At 38.0% G+C, this 18,314-nt stretch overlaps 1 protein-coding gene and 1 non-coding gene across 13 annotated transcripts in view; both read right to left on the bottom strand.

Moving 5' to 3' along the window:
- Window positions 1-18,314, bottom strand: part of PUM1 (pumilio RNA binding family member 1) — a 178,510-nt gene that overhangs the window by 53,414 nt on the left and 106,782 nt on the right. For 6 of the 12 annotated variants that reach the window (XM_043992834.1, XM_043992836.1, XM_043992840.1 and 3 more), the window contains 3 exons: window positions 17,799-18,069; window positions 6,732-6,828; window positions 4,687-4,803 (listed from right to left, as the gene is read on the bottom strand). In XM_043992834.1, coding sequence (XP_043848769.1) covers window positions 4,687-4,803; window positions 6,732-6,828; window positions 17,799-18,069 — 485 coding nt within the window. The remainder of the gene's footprint in view (window positions 1-4,686; window positions 4,804-6,731; window positions 6,829-17,798; window positions 18,070-18,314) is intronic. The other 6 variants (XM_043992837.1, XM_043992842.1, XM_043992838.1 and 3 more) reach the window with 4 other exon arrangements.
- On the bottom strand, window positions 3,358-3,435 carry LOC122752358. Its single transcript, XR_006356111.1, has one exon. It is a non-coding gene; the product is annotated as a small nucleolar RNA SNORD103/SNORD85 (small nucleolar RNA).

Raw genomic sequence — 18,314 nt, 5'->3', positions numbered from 1 at the left:
AACTCAGGTCCTCCTGAATCCAGGTCCAGTGCTTTATCCACTGTATCACCCAACTGTCCCCACAGATAGTTTCTTTTAATTCCCCTTGCTTTTTTCTTTGATACAAAAATTTTACTTTCCTCTTTTAAAAATTTTTTTAAAAGTCAGACTAGCTTTGATTTGTTTTTTCTTTAAAAGCATCTAGTTTCATTTATCAATTAAAAACTTTTAATCTTTTAATTTTTAGACTTTCCATTTTGTTTAGTTGAGGCATTTTGATTTGTCATTGTCCTAGGTTTTCTTAACTTCTTTGCCAATTTGTTTATGCTTTCTTTTTGCTAATGAAAGAGTATAGAGGGAGCCATTTTGCCCTAAATCTGCTTTAGATGCATCCCAAGTTTTGGTATGTTGTCTCAATGTGTACTTTAATTGAATTTCCTATCATTTCTCTAATTTATTCTTTGACTCACTAAGTAATTGAATATATAATTAGATTTTAAATATTTGTTCAAAGGCATTTTCTTGAATATAATTTTTATAGCATTGTGATCAGTAAATACTGTATTTAGTATGTATTTTTCTACATTTTTTTGTGAGATAAATGATCAATGTCTGTAAAGGTGTCATGCCTAGCTGTGAAGTGAGTAGCTCCTTTCTGTTCCCACTCAGTAATCAAGAGAGATCTATTATCTGTAATTTTCCTGAAGTTTGAATCAGATCCTTATATGCATTCTTGTTTATCTTTTGGCTAGATTTTTCTAGGTCGGAAATGAGGTGCCCTGATATTTTAGTTTTATTGCTTCTTTTTTCACTGGCAATTTAATTAACTTTCTCTTAAAGCATTTAGATATATTGGGGGGAGGGAGGAGAGAAGAGGTTACTGATACTGATTTTTTAATGGTGTCTATAAAGCACCTGCTTGTCTTTTCATCATATCGATATTTACTGTACTTATCTGAAACCATGCTGGTTAACACTATTTTGCCAATTTTCCTATTTGACTAAATTGTGATAATCTTTCTACTTGACTCTGGTATTCTCTGCAAAAAAAAAAAATGATAATTTGGTTTCTTCTTAAACAATACCTATCTACCATGAATTTGCTTTCTTATCTTATTGCTAAAGCCAGTGTGCCTTGCACTGTGTCCAGCAGTGGTGATAATGGGCATCCTTCAGTTCAGGTGAAGGACACACTTAAATGTGCTTCAATCCCTCATTTTAACTTAGTTATTTTTATGCTTCAGTTGCTTATTTTATTTCTTGGGTAATGTTCTTTTTAGTTTCTGATAAACACTAAATTCTTAGATAGTGTTTTCTGTTCCACTAAGCTATCTTCTGTTTTATAGGTGAATGCATCCCATTTATGCTCAAAGTTAGGATTTTATGATACCCTCCATCTTTTTCTCTTGTACTTTTTCCTCTGTTTAGTAACACTCTACTCTTTTTTATAAAAGAGTAGAAAAAGAGGGAGTTAGCAAAACATATGTAATCTATGAATAAAGAGGTCAGAATCCACTCCATTATTCATCTCATATTCTTGACTCATCACTGATGATGGGCTTTTTCTATTAATCTCTCCTTTCTATTCTCTTCTGATTTAGAGTGTGGTTTGCTTATAAACTAAATTTTTGGTAAAACTTGGAAACATAGGTGAGCAATAAGAGCATTTAGGACACAAGGAGAGGCAGTGAGAAGGCACATACTCAAAAGGAGTATCATCTGAAAAGAATTGCAAGTAGTCCAGTATAACTGGATCCTACTACACAGAAGAGAATAAAGTGGAAGGAGATTGGATGGGTAGGAATGGTAAAGAATGTAACATGCAAATTTATCCATCAGCTTCTGTAAAGCAAAAAATGAAGACATGCCGCTCATTTGCTCTAGCATAAGAAGCTGATGAGGCATTCCACACATCAATGGTGGTCACTTTTGTGAAGGTCGAACCTAAATAATGCAGAGGCAGGGAACTAAGAAGGGTTTTGACTTTTTTAATACAATAAAACTTTATTTTAAAATGTAATAGGGGGCAGCTAGGTGGCACAGTGGATAAAGCACCGGCACCTGGATTCAGAAGGACCTGAGTTCAAATCTGACCTTAGACACTTGATAATAGCTGTGTGACCCTGGGCAAGTCACTTGACCCTCATTGCCCCGCAAAAAAAAAAAAAAAAAAAGGAACAAAAAAATCCTTCTTGAATTAAGTCCCTCACACCTGACCTAAAGCCATCACCAATTTAAGTAATAGAACGAGAATCAGACTTGATGGCCAAGCCAAACACAAAACATTGCTGAAGGAGTTTCCTGGCTTCCAAGGGTTGTGATGTTCATTAACAGCAGAGGAACAAGAGAAACCCCTGACAGCAAGATAAAACAAGCCCAAAGCAGAGACTCAGAGTTTGCAGGTTGTATCTCTACAAGTGAGCAAATGGCCATGAAATTCTGGATGGCCCCAGAAAGTTAGGGATGCAATTCTCAGGCATACAACCAAAGACAAGGCAGAAACTACATTTCTCTCCTACTTTTAAAAACTGCAGATATTTTACTTTACATGAGACACAGGATTGTACAAAACACGTAAGGCTTGCCAATAATTTAGGGTCCCTCCTCCCTAGGTACCCTACAATTCCTTTATACAATCCAAGAACCACTAAGTATTTCAGCTGGATTTTATGAGGTCATATATTCTGAATCCATGTATTTTCAATGGCTCTCCCCCACATGTGGAATGCTTTTCATTTTCACTGATGCCTCAGCTTCCCTGAAGACTAATCAAATCCCACTTTTGGCAAGAGGATTTTTCCCTACTCTTAGACTTATCTTCTACTAGTGACTTACTCCTAAGAGTAACTTGCATTTATAAAACAGACAGGTTGTTGTACCAGAAGTTTTAGTGCAGTTTTAAACAATCTATTTAAATATTTCTCTGTTGTCTCCTCCATTAGACTGTGTGTTCCTTGAGGGCAGGGACTGTGCTTTTCCCTTTTTTTGTATACACAGGCACTGGGAACATCGTAAGCATGTAATGTATGCATGCTGACTGACTTGCTGACATGCAGTCTAACCTCCTCATATTATATCAGTGAAGAAACAGAGGTCAAGAGATCTGAAAGGAATTTATCTAAGACATAAAAACACTGGCAATACTCATAAAAAGATAATGTGGGGGGCAGCTAGATGGCGCAGTGGTTAAAGCACCGGCCCTGGATTCAGGAGTACCTGAGTTCAAATCCGGCCTCAGACACTTGACACTTGCTAGCTGTGTGACCCTGGGCAAGTCACTTAACCCCAACTGCCTCACTAAAAAAAAAAAAAAAAAAAGATAATGTGGGGAGTTCACATTTTCTGTTTGCATGAAGAAAAATTGCTTCAAGCATTCCATCTGGCTCAGTACATATAGCAAGGTTTTCATCACCAAACTATATTCTCAGTGAGGGCAAGTGTGTCATCATTGCCAGAACTTTGAAATGTGGGAAACTGCTCTTTATCTAAACTAGCATTTCTTGGGATACTAGAGCATATGTCTACAAAGATATGGATTATAAAAAATGAGATCATGGGCCAAATCCACTCTCTCTACATTTTCACCTTTCTAATATGGGTGAAGCTCCCCTCAAACTAAACAAGAATGGCAAAATCTTTATTAGCCATTAGTCTAGATATAGAAGACAGAAACTAGATGCCTCAAACTTCAAAGCATCGAAAAATCTATAAATATTTCAAATGCCAGAATTAGTCAAAACTGTATTCTCTCAAATCACTCACATAAAATGCAATAAGGAAAATACTAATTCTTACAAATCTAATCATCTCAAGAAATTACCTGGTTACCCATAATATTTAATTCCTCTAAACAAGCCCATTGGACCAAGCTCAAATCTGCACTAAGACTTTGAGAACCCTTTCTGTATCACAAAAATAGCCTTGAGCACATATGTCTTCAGATAGAACCAAGTAATGAGCAAGAGGATTATCAAAAGGAAAGTGCCCCAAACCAGTAATATGCCACTGTTTTTAAAAATCCTTTGGGCATCATGACTGTGGGCCCTCAGTAACTTTGAGAGCAGCAACTTGGAATATTGACTGAAATCTGACATAATGAGAAACAAATAATTTAACAATGATAATGCATTCTGACAAAGATAAAGAAGGGAGGGAAGGAAGGGATGTATTAAGTGTCCACTATGTGCCAGGCACTGCATTTACTGAGCACTTTTCAAATATGATCTCATTTGATCCTCCCAACAGTCCTAGAAGACAGGTGCTATTATTATCCCCATTTTAGATAGGGGAAATTGAGGCAGACAGAAGTTAAGTGACTTGCTCAGGGTCACTCACACTCCTAGTAAGAATCTGAGCCTGGATCTGAACTCAGGTCTTCCTGACTCCAGGCCTAGTGCACTATCCACTGAGCCACTGCCTATACTACTTCTGAAAGAAATAAAAGAAAGCTATTCTGATTCAAATGTATGAAGCAGACAAAATAAATACACATTCAGTTTAATAGTTTATAAGCACCAATTATTAACTCAAGAAGATGAAGATTTCAACACAGACTACTCTGTAATGGTCAAGATAAGCTTAGACAAGGCCTGCAGGCCCCTATGAAGACTATTGAGAGGAAAACACATTTATCTTGCCCTAACAAAATCATTTCAAAGCAGAATGAACAGGTAAAAAACACCCAAAGAAGATGTGTGTGTGTCTCACCTAGAGTTGCTGCAGCGGCCAATCCTGCTGTATAAGGATCCGTCCCTGGAGGCGCGGCACTGATGATGTATGGATTGGGGACAAACGCGGCGGGAGCTAAACCTGCTGAAAACATACCTGTCAGTGAAAACAAACTTGACTAGAGCTGCAGCCCTACCTGAGAGCTCTGCAGGAGCTGGGATGTTGACCCTGGGCTACAGGAAAGAAAGAAAGCCTTTTTTTTTTTTTTGGTTTTGATGGCATGTAGATGGGTGTCATTTCCCCCTTAATAATTATTCTCACTACAAAGCACTTTACTGATGTTCCCAAAATTCAGCACATTTACTATAAACGCTTTATTTTCATTTCAATCCACCGGAGCTCTGATTTTCTTAGTATAGGAAATCTTCCCTACCAGTGCCAATCTGTATGTGCTTTGTGGCTAACAGAGCTATGCAGGGCCCTGCTGAGGTATTTAAGGACTTGCCCAGGGTCACACAACCATGCCATGTGTTGGGATAGGATTTGAACTCAGCTTTTGCCTGATGCTGAGGCTAGGTCTCTATCCAGCACATAATATTGCCACTTATTAAGAACATGGGGGGGGGGGGGGGGGGAAGGAGGTGGAGGAGAATGTGGAAGAAGGGAGACAAACAAACAAAAAGATACCAATATCTTTAAAGAAAGTAAGAAAGATTTTAGCAAAGTTTGGCGTAAAAATAATAAATAACTTTTTCCAATCTGAAGGTATTTTGAACCAATTTTTTCCTAAAAAACAAGGAGGTTTTATTCAAAGTTAAAAGCTACACACTCATTATTCCAAATAAGCCCTTTAAGTTTTGTTGAATGCGTATCAGTCTCATGAGAAAAGCAGCTGATTCTCAATTAGTGGATTCCATTCTACAGAAGCACCAGAATAAAGCAAATAAAGACATATTTCCTTTATACATCATCCTAAAGATGGCAACTTTATTTCCATTAAAAGAGACTAAACTTTTACTACCTCTTTTCCCAATCTATCTTATAGAAACTGAATTAAGAACATGATGGAGAGGAAAGGGAGCTTGAAATTTAGTGAAAACATAAAAATGAAAAGATCCTACAACCAGAGTAGACTGGGTACACAACAGGCATGTGAGGAGGCCATGGGATTGCCCGCCTCCTTATGGTCCTTCGGTCTCTCTTGTTCTGGAAGGGCAAATCAAACTAGTTAAGAATGATAGGCAGAGGGATAGAACTTGTTATATCCATTTTAATCCAACAGAACTGGGGTCAGTCAGTGATTTCTGCTCAATCTGGGAATCTAAAAAAATGGTGATAGCAGAGAAGAGTTTAAAAATGGAAGCAACATTTCACACTCCCCAAGTCTATGTTCTACAAAGTCGCTTTCACACCTGAGCATAGCCCTGCTAAGAATGGAGAGGATATTGGGGAAGAAGGGGGTTCCAATGGACACAGCATCCAGCTTATGCTCTTCATGAAGTGTATCCTCACTTTCATGGTCCATTTATTTTTATCATCAATACAAAAGAGCACACACCTTCAGGAAATTCACAAGCATGATGGCCCCATTATGCTTCAGTGGTTATAAATACAACATACAAAACCAAGTCCTACCCTGAAAGGAGCTTCAGTAAGCAAGATATTGCCAAAGGAGATCTAGTCAAAGCAAACATTAGGTAGACTGAGGACATCCAACTAGAGTTCAGATCTCTTACTAATGAGTCCTCTTTCACTTTCCCAATAGATAAGTGTGCTATTCAACATCATGTCCCATAATTGAGGGAATTTATCATTGCCATGCAATGATTCTCAGTGAGAATAAAATTGTATTCAAAGGAAGTATATGAACATTTTAGTCTAGGGGGCAATCAGAATTTGGTAAAAATGATCATAAACTAGGTAGAAATCTTCTAAAGTCAAATAAAATCTTGCTGGTGGCATTTATTGTATCACCAAATCTCCCCATTTATGCCCAGCCTCAGCTGTTGCTGCTTTAAGTAAATGTCCACTATCATTAGCAGTAGATGCCTACAGAAAAGGTAATACAATAATGACAGGCTTACCTATGTGAGGCTGATGGGCAGCAGCTGCCAGGGCATACTGTTGTTGCTGGGCAGCAGTGAGCTGTTGAACAGCAAGGGCATTCGGTCTTTGGAAGAGCTGAGACAGAAGAAACAGGACATGTTGAAGGAAATAATTCTGCCCATTGAAAGAATTCTACAAATTTCCTATTAAAAGAAATGTTTACAAAACAGAATTCGTTAAGCCTTAAGTGGTAAATTTGAAATGACAACCTAGACAATCCATAGCCTGTAATTTACTGCCCCCTAACCTGCAAGCAAAAGAAAACCTTCCAGGCAGGAAACATTTACCTGTTTCCTCTTTCCTTTCTTCCAACTCCCCAACCCCGTCCCCCCCGTCCACCTCCCATGCTCTCGTTTGCTTAGAAAACCAGGATTTTCTCTGCAAAGGGCAATGATTGCAACACCTCATATACTAGGAAAACTCCCAACTTTCCCTCCATCAGCACAAGAACTTCTGTGAGTGGTAATAGGGACAGAAAATAGATCCACTTCAGAGTATAATCCCAAGCAACTCACCCCAAATGATACACTATATATATATATATATGTATATATATATATATATATCCATTGCTTTGTTCTATATACTTTGGCAATTAGGGGTAATAGATACACATAACTTTCTTTAACCTATTCTATTTATCCAAGACAATATGATTTCATGCAAGCAGGCTTTTTAAAAAAATATTTGTATCAGGTAAAAAAAATGTACATATGGGGCTAGAAGATTATGCTTTTATTTATATATTGATGACTTGGTGAAATATATGCCTTGTATTTACTGATGATCTAATCTATTCCTTTAGCACCTAACAGAAAATTACAGGATTATTATTACATGATAACAGTTTAAAAAACTCTCTGAAAACTATTTTTAAAGACTGAAAACCACGTAACATTTTAACAACATCAAAATACAAAGTATGATCAAACTTCAGTATGGTTATGATACAAAGAATCAATTAGTCAGCATTTAATTAATGAACTGTGTAGTGAGCCCTGTGCTAGATGCTAGGGATATACAAAAACAGACAGACAGACAGACAGACAGACAGACAGACACACACACATGCACACGCGAAACAAAACCAATTCTCAGGGAGCTTACATTCTGTTGAGAAACAACACAGACATATAGAAATACACGAAGAATAAATTCATACACAAATTAATTGGGAAGAAAGAGCACTAGTAATTGTAGAGGACCAAAAAAGGCTTTCTATGGAAGGTAAGGCAGGAGAGGCTCTCTGAGAAAGAGATAAGAAGGGAAATGTATTCTGGGAATAGGAAGCCATTAGGGTAAAGGGAAATTAGAGATGAGGAACTGAGGAGAAAGTGCTCTGTAGTCTGGCTAGACCATATGGAAGCTATGTAGAGGATAGTTTGAAGAAAGAACAAAATGGAGGCAGGGAGAACAAATTAGAAGGCTGTTAATGAGCAAAGGAAGGGATTTGAACTAGCTGGCTGTGTGAGTGGAAAGAATGAAACAGATACGAGGGATATGGTGTAGAGGAGAATCAAGGCTAACTGTGAACTTTCACACCTGGGTGAATGAAAGAGTGGTGGTGGTGGTGGGGGGCGTGTGTGTGTGTGGGGGGGGGGGGGTTAGGGTAGTAGTTTAGGAGATACTATAATAATTTGTCAGACATGTTAAGATGCCTATGGAATAAACAAGTAGAAAAGTCCAGCAGATAGCTAGTGATGTGAGGCTTGAGCTCGGTAAGTTTGGATATGCAGGGAGTTATCTGCAAAGTAATGACTACTGAACTAATGAGATCACCAAGAGGGAAAACACAGATGTGGAAAGAAGGATGTAGGAGACATTCAAAGGAAGGGTATGGGATATGGGATATGGATAATGATTCAGCAAAGGGGGTTAAGAATGAGTTAAGTGGGTAGGAAAATAAAGAAAAATCAGGCAGGACAAGAAAAAAGAAAGAACACAATCATGTTCCAGAAGGAGCAGAAAACATTCAAGAGATGGTGATGCTCAACAATGTGAAAAGATGAAGAGCGTCATAAAAGATGGGGAAGGATAATAAAAGGAGCAATGAAAAGAATATAAGTAACCCTGGAGAGAGCCACTTAGGTAAAGTAATGGGGAAAGAACCATATGACAAAAGCTTAAGAAATGAACAAAAGGTGAAGAGCTAGAGTAGAAACAAGTATAGACCCCCCCCCCCATTCTGGCTGAAGATAAAAGGATGATAGCTTGAGAAAATAGTACGGTTGGGCGAAGGTTCTTTTAAGGAAAAGGGGTAACATGGGCATTCCAACAGCAGAAGAGGAGCCACCGGATAAGGATGGCAAAAAAGGAAAAGAAAAATGGAGGGGAGGGGTCCAAAGAGAAACAGAGACTGAGAAAGAGAAAAGAGGGAGGGTGGCACCAAAGGCCAGCCTTCGGAGAAAAATGTCCTCACCCTTGAAAAGGAGAAATTGAGAAAGAGGCTAATGATGAGATATAGAAAAGGGAACTCATAAGCTCATGGATTTGAGAGTTGAAGGGCCCTTCGAGATCATCTAGTCCAATCTACTCATTTTACAGCTAAGGAAACTAAAGACGAGTGAGGTTAAAAGATTTCTCCAAGGTAGTGGAAGTGCTGGGTTTAAACCCAAGTGGGACTTGAACTCCAAATCTAATGTTTTTATCCCTCACCCTGACATATGGCTTCTGGGAGAAAGCAAAGTGGCATGCTGGGAGGGAGGGAGAAAAGGACACGGTTAGGACCTGAGAAGAGAATAGAGGAAGTCTGGGAATCACTATATACACAGCAATAGAATTCATCAGGAAAGAATAAAACAACCATCGTGCAGCAATAAAAGCCAAGAAAAAGGTTAAGTCATGTAAATCTAGCTTTTACCTGGCCACAACTGTGGCATCTGTTAGTAGCATACAGAAGCGAGCAAGCAGGAGGGAATAACATAGGTGTAACCAGGTCTGGCCTTCAGCAGTAATGAGAGAACAAGAGTTTAAAGAGAACTAATCCAAAATAGAAATTGGAAAGTTGAAAACTAATTGTCGGGGCAGCTAGGAGGCACAGTGAATAAAATACCGGCCCTGGATTCAGGAGTACCTGAGTTCAAATTTGGCCTCAGACACTTGACATTACTAGCTGTGTGACCCTGGGCAAGTCACTTAATCCCCATTGCCCCGCCAAAAAAAAGAAAAGAAAAGAAAAGAAAAGAAAAGAAAAGAAAAGAAAAGAAAAGAAAAGAAAAGAAAAGAAAAGAAAAGAAAAGAAAAGAAAAGAAAAGAAAAGAAAAGAAAAGAAAAGAAAAGAAAAGAAAAGAAAAGAAAAGAAAAGAAAAGAAAAAGGAAAAAAAAAGAAAAAAAGAAAAAGATCAAAGCATGTTCTCTATCCTCCATTTAAAAAAAAAAGAGAAAACTAATTGTCCTGAGGCTCAGCCCGATCCTTTTATAGCTTTTACTATGCCAGCGCTAAGTACAAATACTGGTTTGTTTGGTTTCTAATACTGTTTACTCACATTCTGAGAACAAAGTAAACATTTCCACTTAGTTCATTTTCTTCCAGTGAGCTTTTCTTAATGGTACTTGGGTAATGCCCAAGTGGCTGGGAAACCACTCTCTGAAGCTGTGACCTTTTCAAAATGGTACCAGGTTGCCTCATTCACAGAAGGCTATGGGCTAAGCTACGAGGTGACTAGTGAGCCATTTGTTACAAACACTTTCTCTTGCAAGGCAGGGGTCTTTAAAAAAAGAACACCATCATTCTACAGAAATGGCTAATTTAAGATTAGTCAGTAACACACTGCAAGATGACAGTGATCACCAAAAAAATAGTGTTAAGCTGGGTATGAACGTAGTTCTACAGGTGAGAACACAGTTGTTCAGTGATAAATAAAAGTAAATCGTTTTTTACTTCTTCAATCAGGTCTACTGAACAAAGCTGACTGGTGGGAAGACAGTTATCCTCCAACAGGTCCAGCTCCTTTCCTACATCACAGGTTTCTCTGGAGAAAAATGGATCAAGGAAATAAAAGTACTTGGCCAAGTCAAGAGTACTACGTAAATAACAAGCATGAAGCTGCATTTTGAGAAGTTTCTGGGGATTTTTCTAAGATCAAATTATGTGAAGAAATAGGTTATTTTTGCTCACAAAGATGATTTATAAAAGCCTGAAATAGTTAACCATTTGCTCAACATCCCATCGAAGAAAACTTCTGAGCAGCTGGCCAAAGCAACACCATTTCCATCAGATTAAAGAGCCATCGCAGTTGGGTCCACTGCCTACATACAAGATACACTGCAAGCTTAAAATGCAAACTGGAATTCCTAAGGTCTAGAAAGAATGGTTGGTTGCATAAGAGAAATGTCTAGGAGTACAATATTTGATTTAACAACTTAATTTCTAAATCTTTTATGTTCAGCATAATATTCCTCCTACTCAAAAAATTCTTCCATTAGACTGTTTTAAAAGTTAAACAAATTTTAAGTACAAAAAAATTGCTCATTCACAATGGTGTAAAATTTCATCTTTGTTTTTTGTTGTTACACAGAAACAAGAAATATAGTCCATTGATAATAACCTAAAATAATGTATGTAAAATAAAAGTATTTGTGTGATTCTACAACTACATCAATAGAATCAGTTCTACCAAAATACTTTAAAATATGCATTTGAAAAATCAGTACAAACAAACAAACAAAAAAAGTCAGTGCACACAACTGATGAGAAATAATATCCACATCCACTGGTGTTACAGAACTTCCAGAAGATGAGTTTTGGAAGGAAAATTCCATTGTACCATTACTGAAATCATCACCAGAAAGTCAAAATACTCTTCCCCTCCAAGTTGGGAACAAAGTTAAGAAGCTTTTGGGACATACTAGGAATGACTAGATGAATGACTGTTAATGATAAAGCCTTATATACCATAACTGACATTGCATTTATATCAGAAAAAACACCTATTCCCCACTTTAAGCCTTAACTCACATTGTGAACTTACTAAGCAAGCAGCTAAGATGAACAATATGATATAAAAACTGGTGATCATTAATTACTACAGCAAATTCTAGGGGAAGTATGCTGGGTCAATGACCTGGGCATGTCACATTTTAAGTAAAATTATCCTAATAGAAAGAAAAATTAAGTAAAACAAATTTCCCAGCAGCCACTGACAGTAAGTGTTAGAAACAAATGGCAACCTTAGTAAGCATGCACAGACAGGTAGCAGCCTACAAAGAAAATCAACAGATGAGGAAGAGAAAGAGACTTTGCCAGCCTATCAGATCCCTCATTTTGAGGATTACTATCCCATGGGCTAGTTTCTCCCTACCACACATCACCCACATCAAGTCTAAACTTGTCTTTCTGGCAAGGCCCTACAAAAACAGACCTCAGTCCAACCATCCAGTCATGTGTCCTCTCTTGTATTAGGCTTCACACACCATTCTCAAGGACAGGGATTTTGCCTTTATTTTTGTAGCACCTTCTTCAAACCCAATGGAAGTACATTCACAGTTTGTATAATGCCGACTAAACATTTCTTGTCGTCTCAATGAAATTTTAAGCCCCAGTGGCAGGGGATTTGACTTTGTGTTCCTTTAAGAATGAGCACAGTATTTAAATGTGGAAATGGAGGCTACCTCATCCCAATCCTCTAACAATGCAAATTGGGACCACATGTTAGGGCCTGCCCAGCACAAATGCTTGCTCTTTCCTACATACTCCAGCCTTCATTAATGTCTTTCTTATTTGAATTTAGCATACAAATGAATGGAATTCAATAGGCAATCGAAACACCACCATCCAAATCAAGCCCTATCCTCTTTTTCCTTCTCCTCTCTACAAGCTGCTACCTGGGATCAGTCCTCTTCCTTGACCAACTTCTACTTCTCATACTACTGCTTAAAATAGAGGTGGCAGGGCTGAAAGTAGTTCGAAGAAAGAAAAAGAAGGAAAGGCTGTTTAGACCCTTAGCTCCTTGGCCTTGATTGTCCTCACTCCTACCCCAGCAGCTGTTCCCATTCCACTTCCCTACCACTAGTCCAATCCTGCTGTCCAACCCCGAGGCCTGCTGCCACCTCAACATTGGATATAGATAAGAAATGTCCCTAATCCTACCCTGTATTTAAGTATATTCCTACCAAAACCTACCAGTTTTTAACTCATTTTTTTTAATTGTTAAGAGATAGCCAAGTAGAGAAATACCTGATGATTAGGCTTTGGGGACCTGGCCAGTGACCCTAACCACAATTTATAATATTGTTTCAATGGGAAAACACGTTCCAAGTTCTAAATAGCTGACTTAGAAATGATCCTCTAGAAAACAATCTAAGAGCCTTAGTCTACCTAGAAAATGTGTGATGCTCTTCACTGTTTCATGTGCTGGCCTAATCCCAACAAAGATGGGAAAGATCCTGTGGATTAGATCTTCTACTCCTTTTGTGTCCTCTCTAGCTCCCAACACCAGAATTTGGTAATTGATAATGAGAATAAATGTAAAAATCCCTTTTTTATAACACACTAACTTTACTCTGGGCAAGAAACAACAAAGCCTAATGATTAAACACCCCCTTCTTATTAAATAATCCATGGTCCTAATCATGTACTTCATGTTCTACTCAGTCTGGGATTCAAGACCCTCCATAATCTGGCCCCATCCTCTGTACCTATCTCTTATCCACTATTTCCCAGATAATATTCAGTTCTAGAAAGACTGGCCAATTCAGAATGTTGTCAGGATCTCATTTCTAGGTCGGTCTCACTTCTAAGCCGTTATATTTACGCATCTCAAAATTGGGAATGTCCTTCCCCTTGCCCTCCACCAAATAATCCTTCAAGTTGAAGGCCCACAACCTTGATAAACCTAATAGGGCTTGTTGTTCCAGACCTGTTCTCCCTCTCTCTCCCTCCCTCTCCTAATGTAAACCACCCATTAAGGTTCTAGACTCAAACCCATGGCCTTCCCATGAAAATCAATCATCTCACCCTTGTCTCAACTCACATCATTTACTGTTGCTTTCATTCTGGGGGCACTAAACACACAGAGTTCTATCCACCATTAAATAAATCTCACATGAGTATGTCCTGCCTCCCCAACTAGACTGGAAGCTCCTAGAGAGCAGTTCTTTCTCCCTCAGGACCAAACAAGTAGCTGTAGATACACAAAAAGTCAAAATAAATTGTTAAATGGGGCAGTAAAAGTCTATATCAGTTAAAGCCGAAATATCCCAAATGGAACAGAGAAAATCTCTCTCTGAAGGGCTTAAGATGATGATTAAAAGAAATACTAGGGCAAGGGAGGCCACAAAAGAAAATGTAGCATGTAGCTTAATGAATGAAGACAATTAAAATTTCACCCAAGGTACAAGGGAACTACCTTTAGGACAAATTCTGAGAGGTCTAACTCCTCTTGTTGTCCTGGAATTTTGTTGTACTAAATATTCTGTGGAATCTAAATATAGAATTTTAGAATTGGAAGGGACCAAAGTAGGTTGGCATATATCTATTACCTTGACACCAGTCCACCATCAACTAGGAGTTAGAAATCAAGCCAATCCCCAGCAATACTGTTACTGGATATACATCCCAAAGAGACAAAAGAAAGAGGAAAAGGACACATATATACAGAAATATTTGAAACATTTCTTATTAAGCTAGTAAAGAACTGTAAACTAAGGGAGTGTCCATCAATTAATTGGAGAATGGACAAATGAGATATGGTATATGAATATGAGGGAATACAATTTAGCTGTTTAAATAAAGAAACAACTGAGGAAATGGTTTCAGAGAAATCTAAGAAGACTTTTGTGAAGTCATGCAGAGTGAAGTAAACAGAAACAAGAAAATAATTTATACAATAAGTAATACTATAGAGACAAACAACTTTGAAAGAATTTGGAACTCTGATCAACACAACGAGCAACCACAATTGCAAAAAATTCAAGATGAAATATTATTCACCTCCTGACAAAGAGGTGATAAACTCAAGAGTTTATTTTTTAGCCATGGCCAATGTGGAAATTTAGTTCGCTTGGTTATATGCTCATAACAGATATTTTTCTTGCTTTTTCACTTGGGGGTGGGGACATGGAGGGGGAATAAAATCTGAAATTAAATTAATAACAGAATATAGATGTAAAAATACAATAAACTTTAAAGTTAATCTATGTGTACAGGTAATCATAAAATTATAGTCTTTCATTTGATTAATATATTAACAAAAACATGGCATGAGGATAAGAAGGTGGTATTCAGTGAGTTGGTTGTTAATACGGCAAGATATTTTGAGCATATAGTTTATTAACTACATACGAACAAATGTGAAAAGAACAAATAACAATGTGGACAGACAGGAGTTTAGGAAAGATTAATGAAAACACAACCAAAATAACATGCCCATTACTGAAACGAAATCAAACTTTTTTCTTGCTACCTTATAGTCTTATAAAGGGAATATAACTGAGGGATCATGATATAATTTTTCTGGACATGACAGTATCAAATTCAGTCCAATCTACTGAGAGCAGCAAGGGAAACTAAACGCTGTACAGAGATATTACATAGCTAAAGCTATCTTATATGACCCCTTTAATCCCCCAAATCCTCATGTCTCAGGAATTAGAGGACTTTCAAGTAAAACTGAGAGAAAACTAAATACCACACATTATGTACCAAAATACATGACACATCTTGGAAGTAAATGTGTACATCAATGTAAACTATCATGTGCACATATATATACACACATATACACATATATATGGGTTAAATATTTTAAGGTACTCAAGAACTGACTTTTACAATCTAACTTTTTGATTAGCAGAAGAAACAAAAAAATCCAGCAAGAAGCTAAGGAGGGTTAGAACAGTTAAGAAAGAAGGAAGGCTTCTAGTTGCTTTATGACTGAAAGACACACTCTTCTAAAGTAGCTAAGAAAAGAGAACCCAGTTCTTGTGGTAGTCAGGAAGGACCAAAGAAGAACTGAAAGAGTAGAATTTGAAAGATAAAAGTTTTTTCAGCAAGTCTGGAATAGCTTGGTCCCTGGGTAGCTAGAGGGAAGAGACTAAATCAAATGATCTCGCTAAAACCTGTTTTTTCCAAGTTGGAAAAAAACTGGAACAGACACAGGAACCATACTGTGTCCCGGGATGCACCTACTATCTAAAGCTTAATCGTTCATTATCATCACTCAAAATGACTGGTATGAAAGCATACTGCTATCTAAATAACTCAGAAGGAAAAGGGAAATGAATGAAAAGAAGAAATTCTATGTTCTTCGGTATCTGTACCTAAGAGGAAAGCCAAAATCCCCCGGCAGGGGGGCACAGCATGACAAGGAAGGAAGACAGAGAGCCACATACTAGATGGAGTAGATGAACATGAGGAGTCACGAATGAACAGAACATCAGTCTAAAATGCCATTGTCTGCTAAGAAGAAATTTCCCTTGACCTTTCTTTTAACAACCAGGAACATGAGTGGGTACAGAGTGGACATCCAGTTACAATAACTAAATAAGGAGATGAAATGGACAAGTCTTTTGTTATATCTCTCCAGATAAAAAAGTTGTGAATTCAGTATTGGCACTGAAAGAATAAAATATTTACAGGTTGGCTAAGGAGCTTTCCAATCCCCCCACCCCCAATAGATAAATAGTAAACTCTCTGTTATCTGGCATTCTATCAATCAGGCACTTTTTTACTAAACACCTATTATTTCTGTTGTGCTTCCATTAAGCTTGTGTTTTAAAAATAAAAACAGTGCTCCTAAAAGATCCAGAATCCCTAGCCTTAAACCATATCCGAGTGCCCATACCTTTCCAACCCTGAAGTTTTTCTGGAACCTTTCCTTCCCCTAACTTATGGTTATAAAAACTCAACATCATGAAAATTCAATTACTATGAAATGTCTTTGGAGTCTCGTAAAGATGATTCGAACTTGCCCCTTCATTTTAAATCAGGAAAGATAGTGGTTTTTCGTTGTTACTGTTTTAAAACACTTAATAAACAAGGCAAATCTGTAACTAAAGAACAACCTGTAGCCATTTTAAGTACTTCCATTAAAAAAAAAAAATATCCTGGGAATTTTCCCCTTTTCTCCCCAAAAGCCAGCAGGATTACTAAATACCAAAGCTACCGTCTGACAAAGCCCTAATTCTTAATTATTACTGAATGTGTACATTCAAAAATAACAAGTTCAGAAATGTTATTTTAAAAGAAGCCATGATCTTACTGGCTTTCACTTCAATACTTCAAAAGCCCACTTCAAAAGCTCATCTTGAATAGATTATAACCCTTACTGACCTAAAGAGTTTATGTGGCTAAAATAATCGATTTCATAATATCCAACCCTTTAAAGTTTAGAAAACCACTTGACATACACTGCACTCCTCACATATTACGGAAGCTCAGGGTGGCTTTTAGTAAAAGTTTATATACGGGGCAGCTAGGTGGCGCAGTGGATAAGAGCACCGGCCCTGGAGTCAGAGTACCTGAGTTCAAATCCGGCCTCAGACACTTAACACACACTTACTAGCTGTGTGACCCTGGGCAAGTCACTTAACCCCAATTGCCTCACCAAAAAAAAAAAAAAAAAAAAGTTTATATACTAACTTTTAGAGAAAATTTACTCATTCATAATGTTTCTTTTTTTTTTTACAATAGCATTTTATTAACCAGAAAATTCCACTCCTGACCATGTCTGATAACAGAGAGTTTGCTGCTAAAATAATAGTAGGAAAATAGTGACAGGGACAGATCCTACTATTTAGTCTTACAAACACTTGACCCCAAGTCTAACAGAGGCCCATGAGTTGGCCCTGGAGTCAAAAGACTTGGATTTCAAGCCCTGACTCTGACACCCCCTGGCTGTGTGATCCTGCCCAAGTCACTGAACTTCTCAGTGCCCCCAAGCAACTCTCTAAGACTCGCCATTACAGAGGAAGTGCTGATCCGCATTGGTGGAGGGAGTTTCCATACTGAGAAATACCCACACCAATGAAATCACAGGTCCAGGCCAGACCCCATAATGTGCTTACTGAAGAGACTGGGAAGAAGGTGACAGAGACACACACAGTACCTGTTGTTGAGAATTGTAGTCAAAGAGTCCCACAGTTGCTGCTCCTGAGTCCACAGGTACCTGCGTGCCTGAATAATCAAACTGAAGAGGCTCCATGCCAACATGCTCCATGGGGTCCAAGGGGACACTCTGGGACTCCATGTTGGAGAAATCCTCCACAGGCTTGGCACCATTAGTGCTGGTCAGCTGGGCTAAGCCCTCAGAACCATTCTGGTTTGGACCCAGAAGATCCACTTCATTAGCAGAGTTCTGGCAATTACCAGGGGTACGGCTAAACAGAAAAAGTAAAGGGCATTAAACCTTATTTTGAGGGGGAATACCAAAACAACGAAAGCTAAGGACAACGTCCCTGACATCTTTAATCATCAATACTAGTTAACATTAGCAATCACTTGAATTTCTTGTGGAACATCTTTGCCACAATGGTTTAGGAAAACCAGAGATTATTTCTGGGGTTCATAACACATGCAAATCATCCCCTGAAATAACTTTTTCACCTGAAAAACATAATTACTA

Source organism: Dromiciops gliroides, chromosome 3 (genome assembly GCF_019393635.1).
Source record: "Dromiciops gliroides isolate mDroGli1 chromosome 3, mDroGli1.pri, whole genome shotgun sequence".
Taxonomy (NCBI): Eukaryota; Metazoa; Chordata; class Mammalia; order Microbiotheria; family Microbiotheriidae; genus Dromiciops; species Dromiciops gliroides.
The sequence above is the reverse complement of the archived record's forward strand: the minus strand, read 5'-3'. Positions and strand labels throughout refer to the sequence as shown.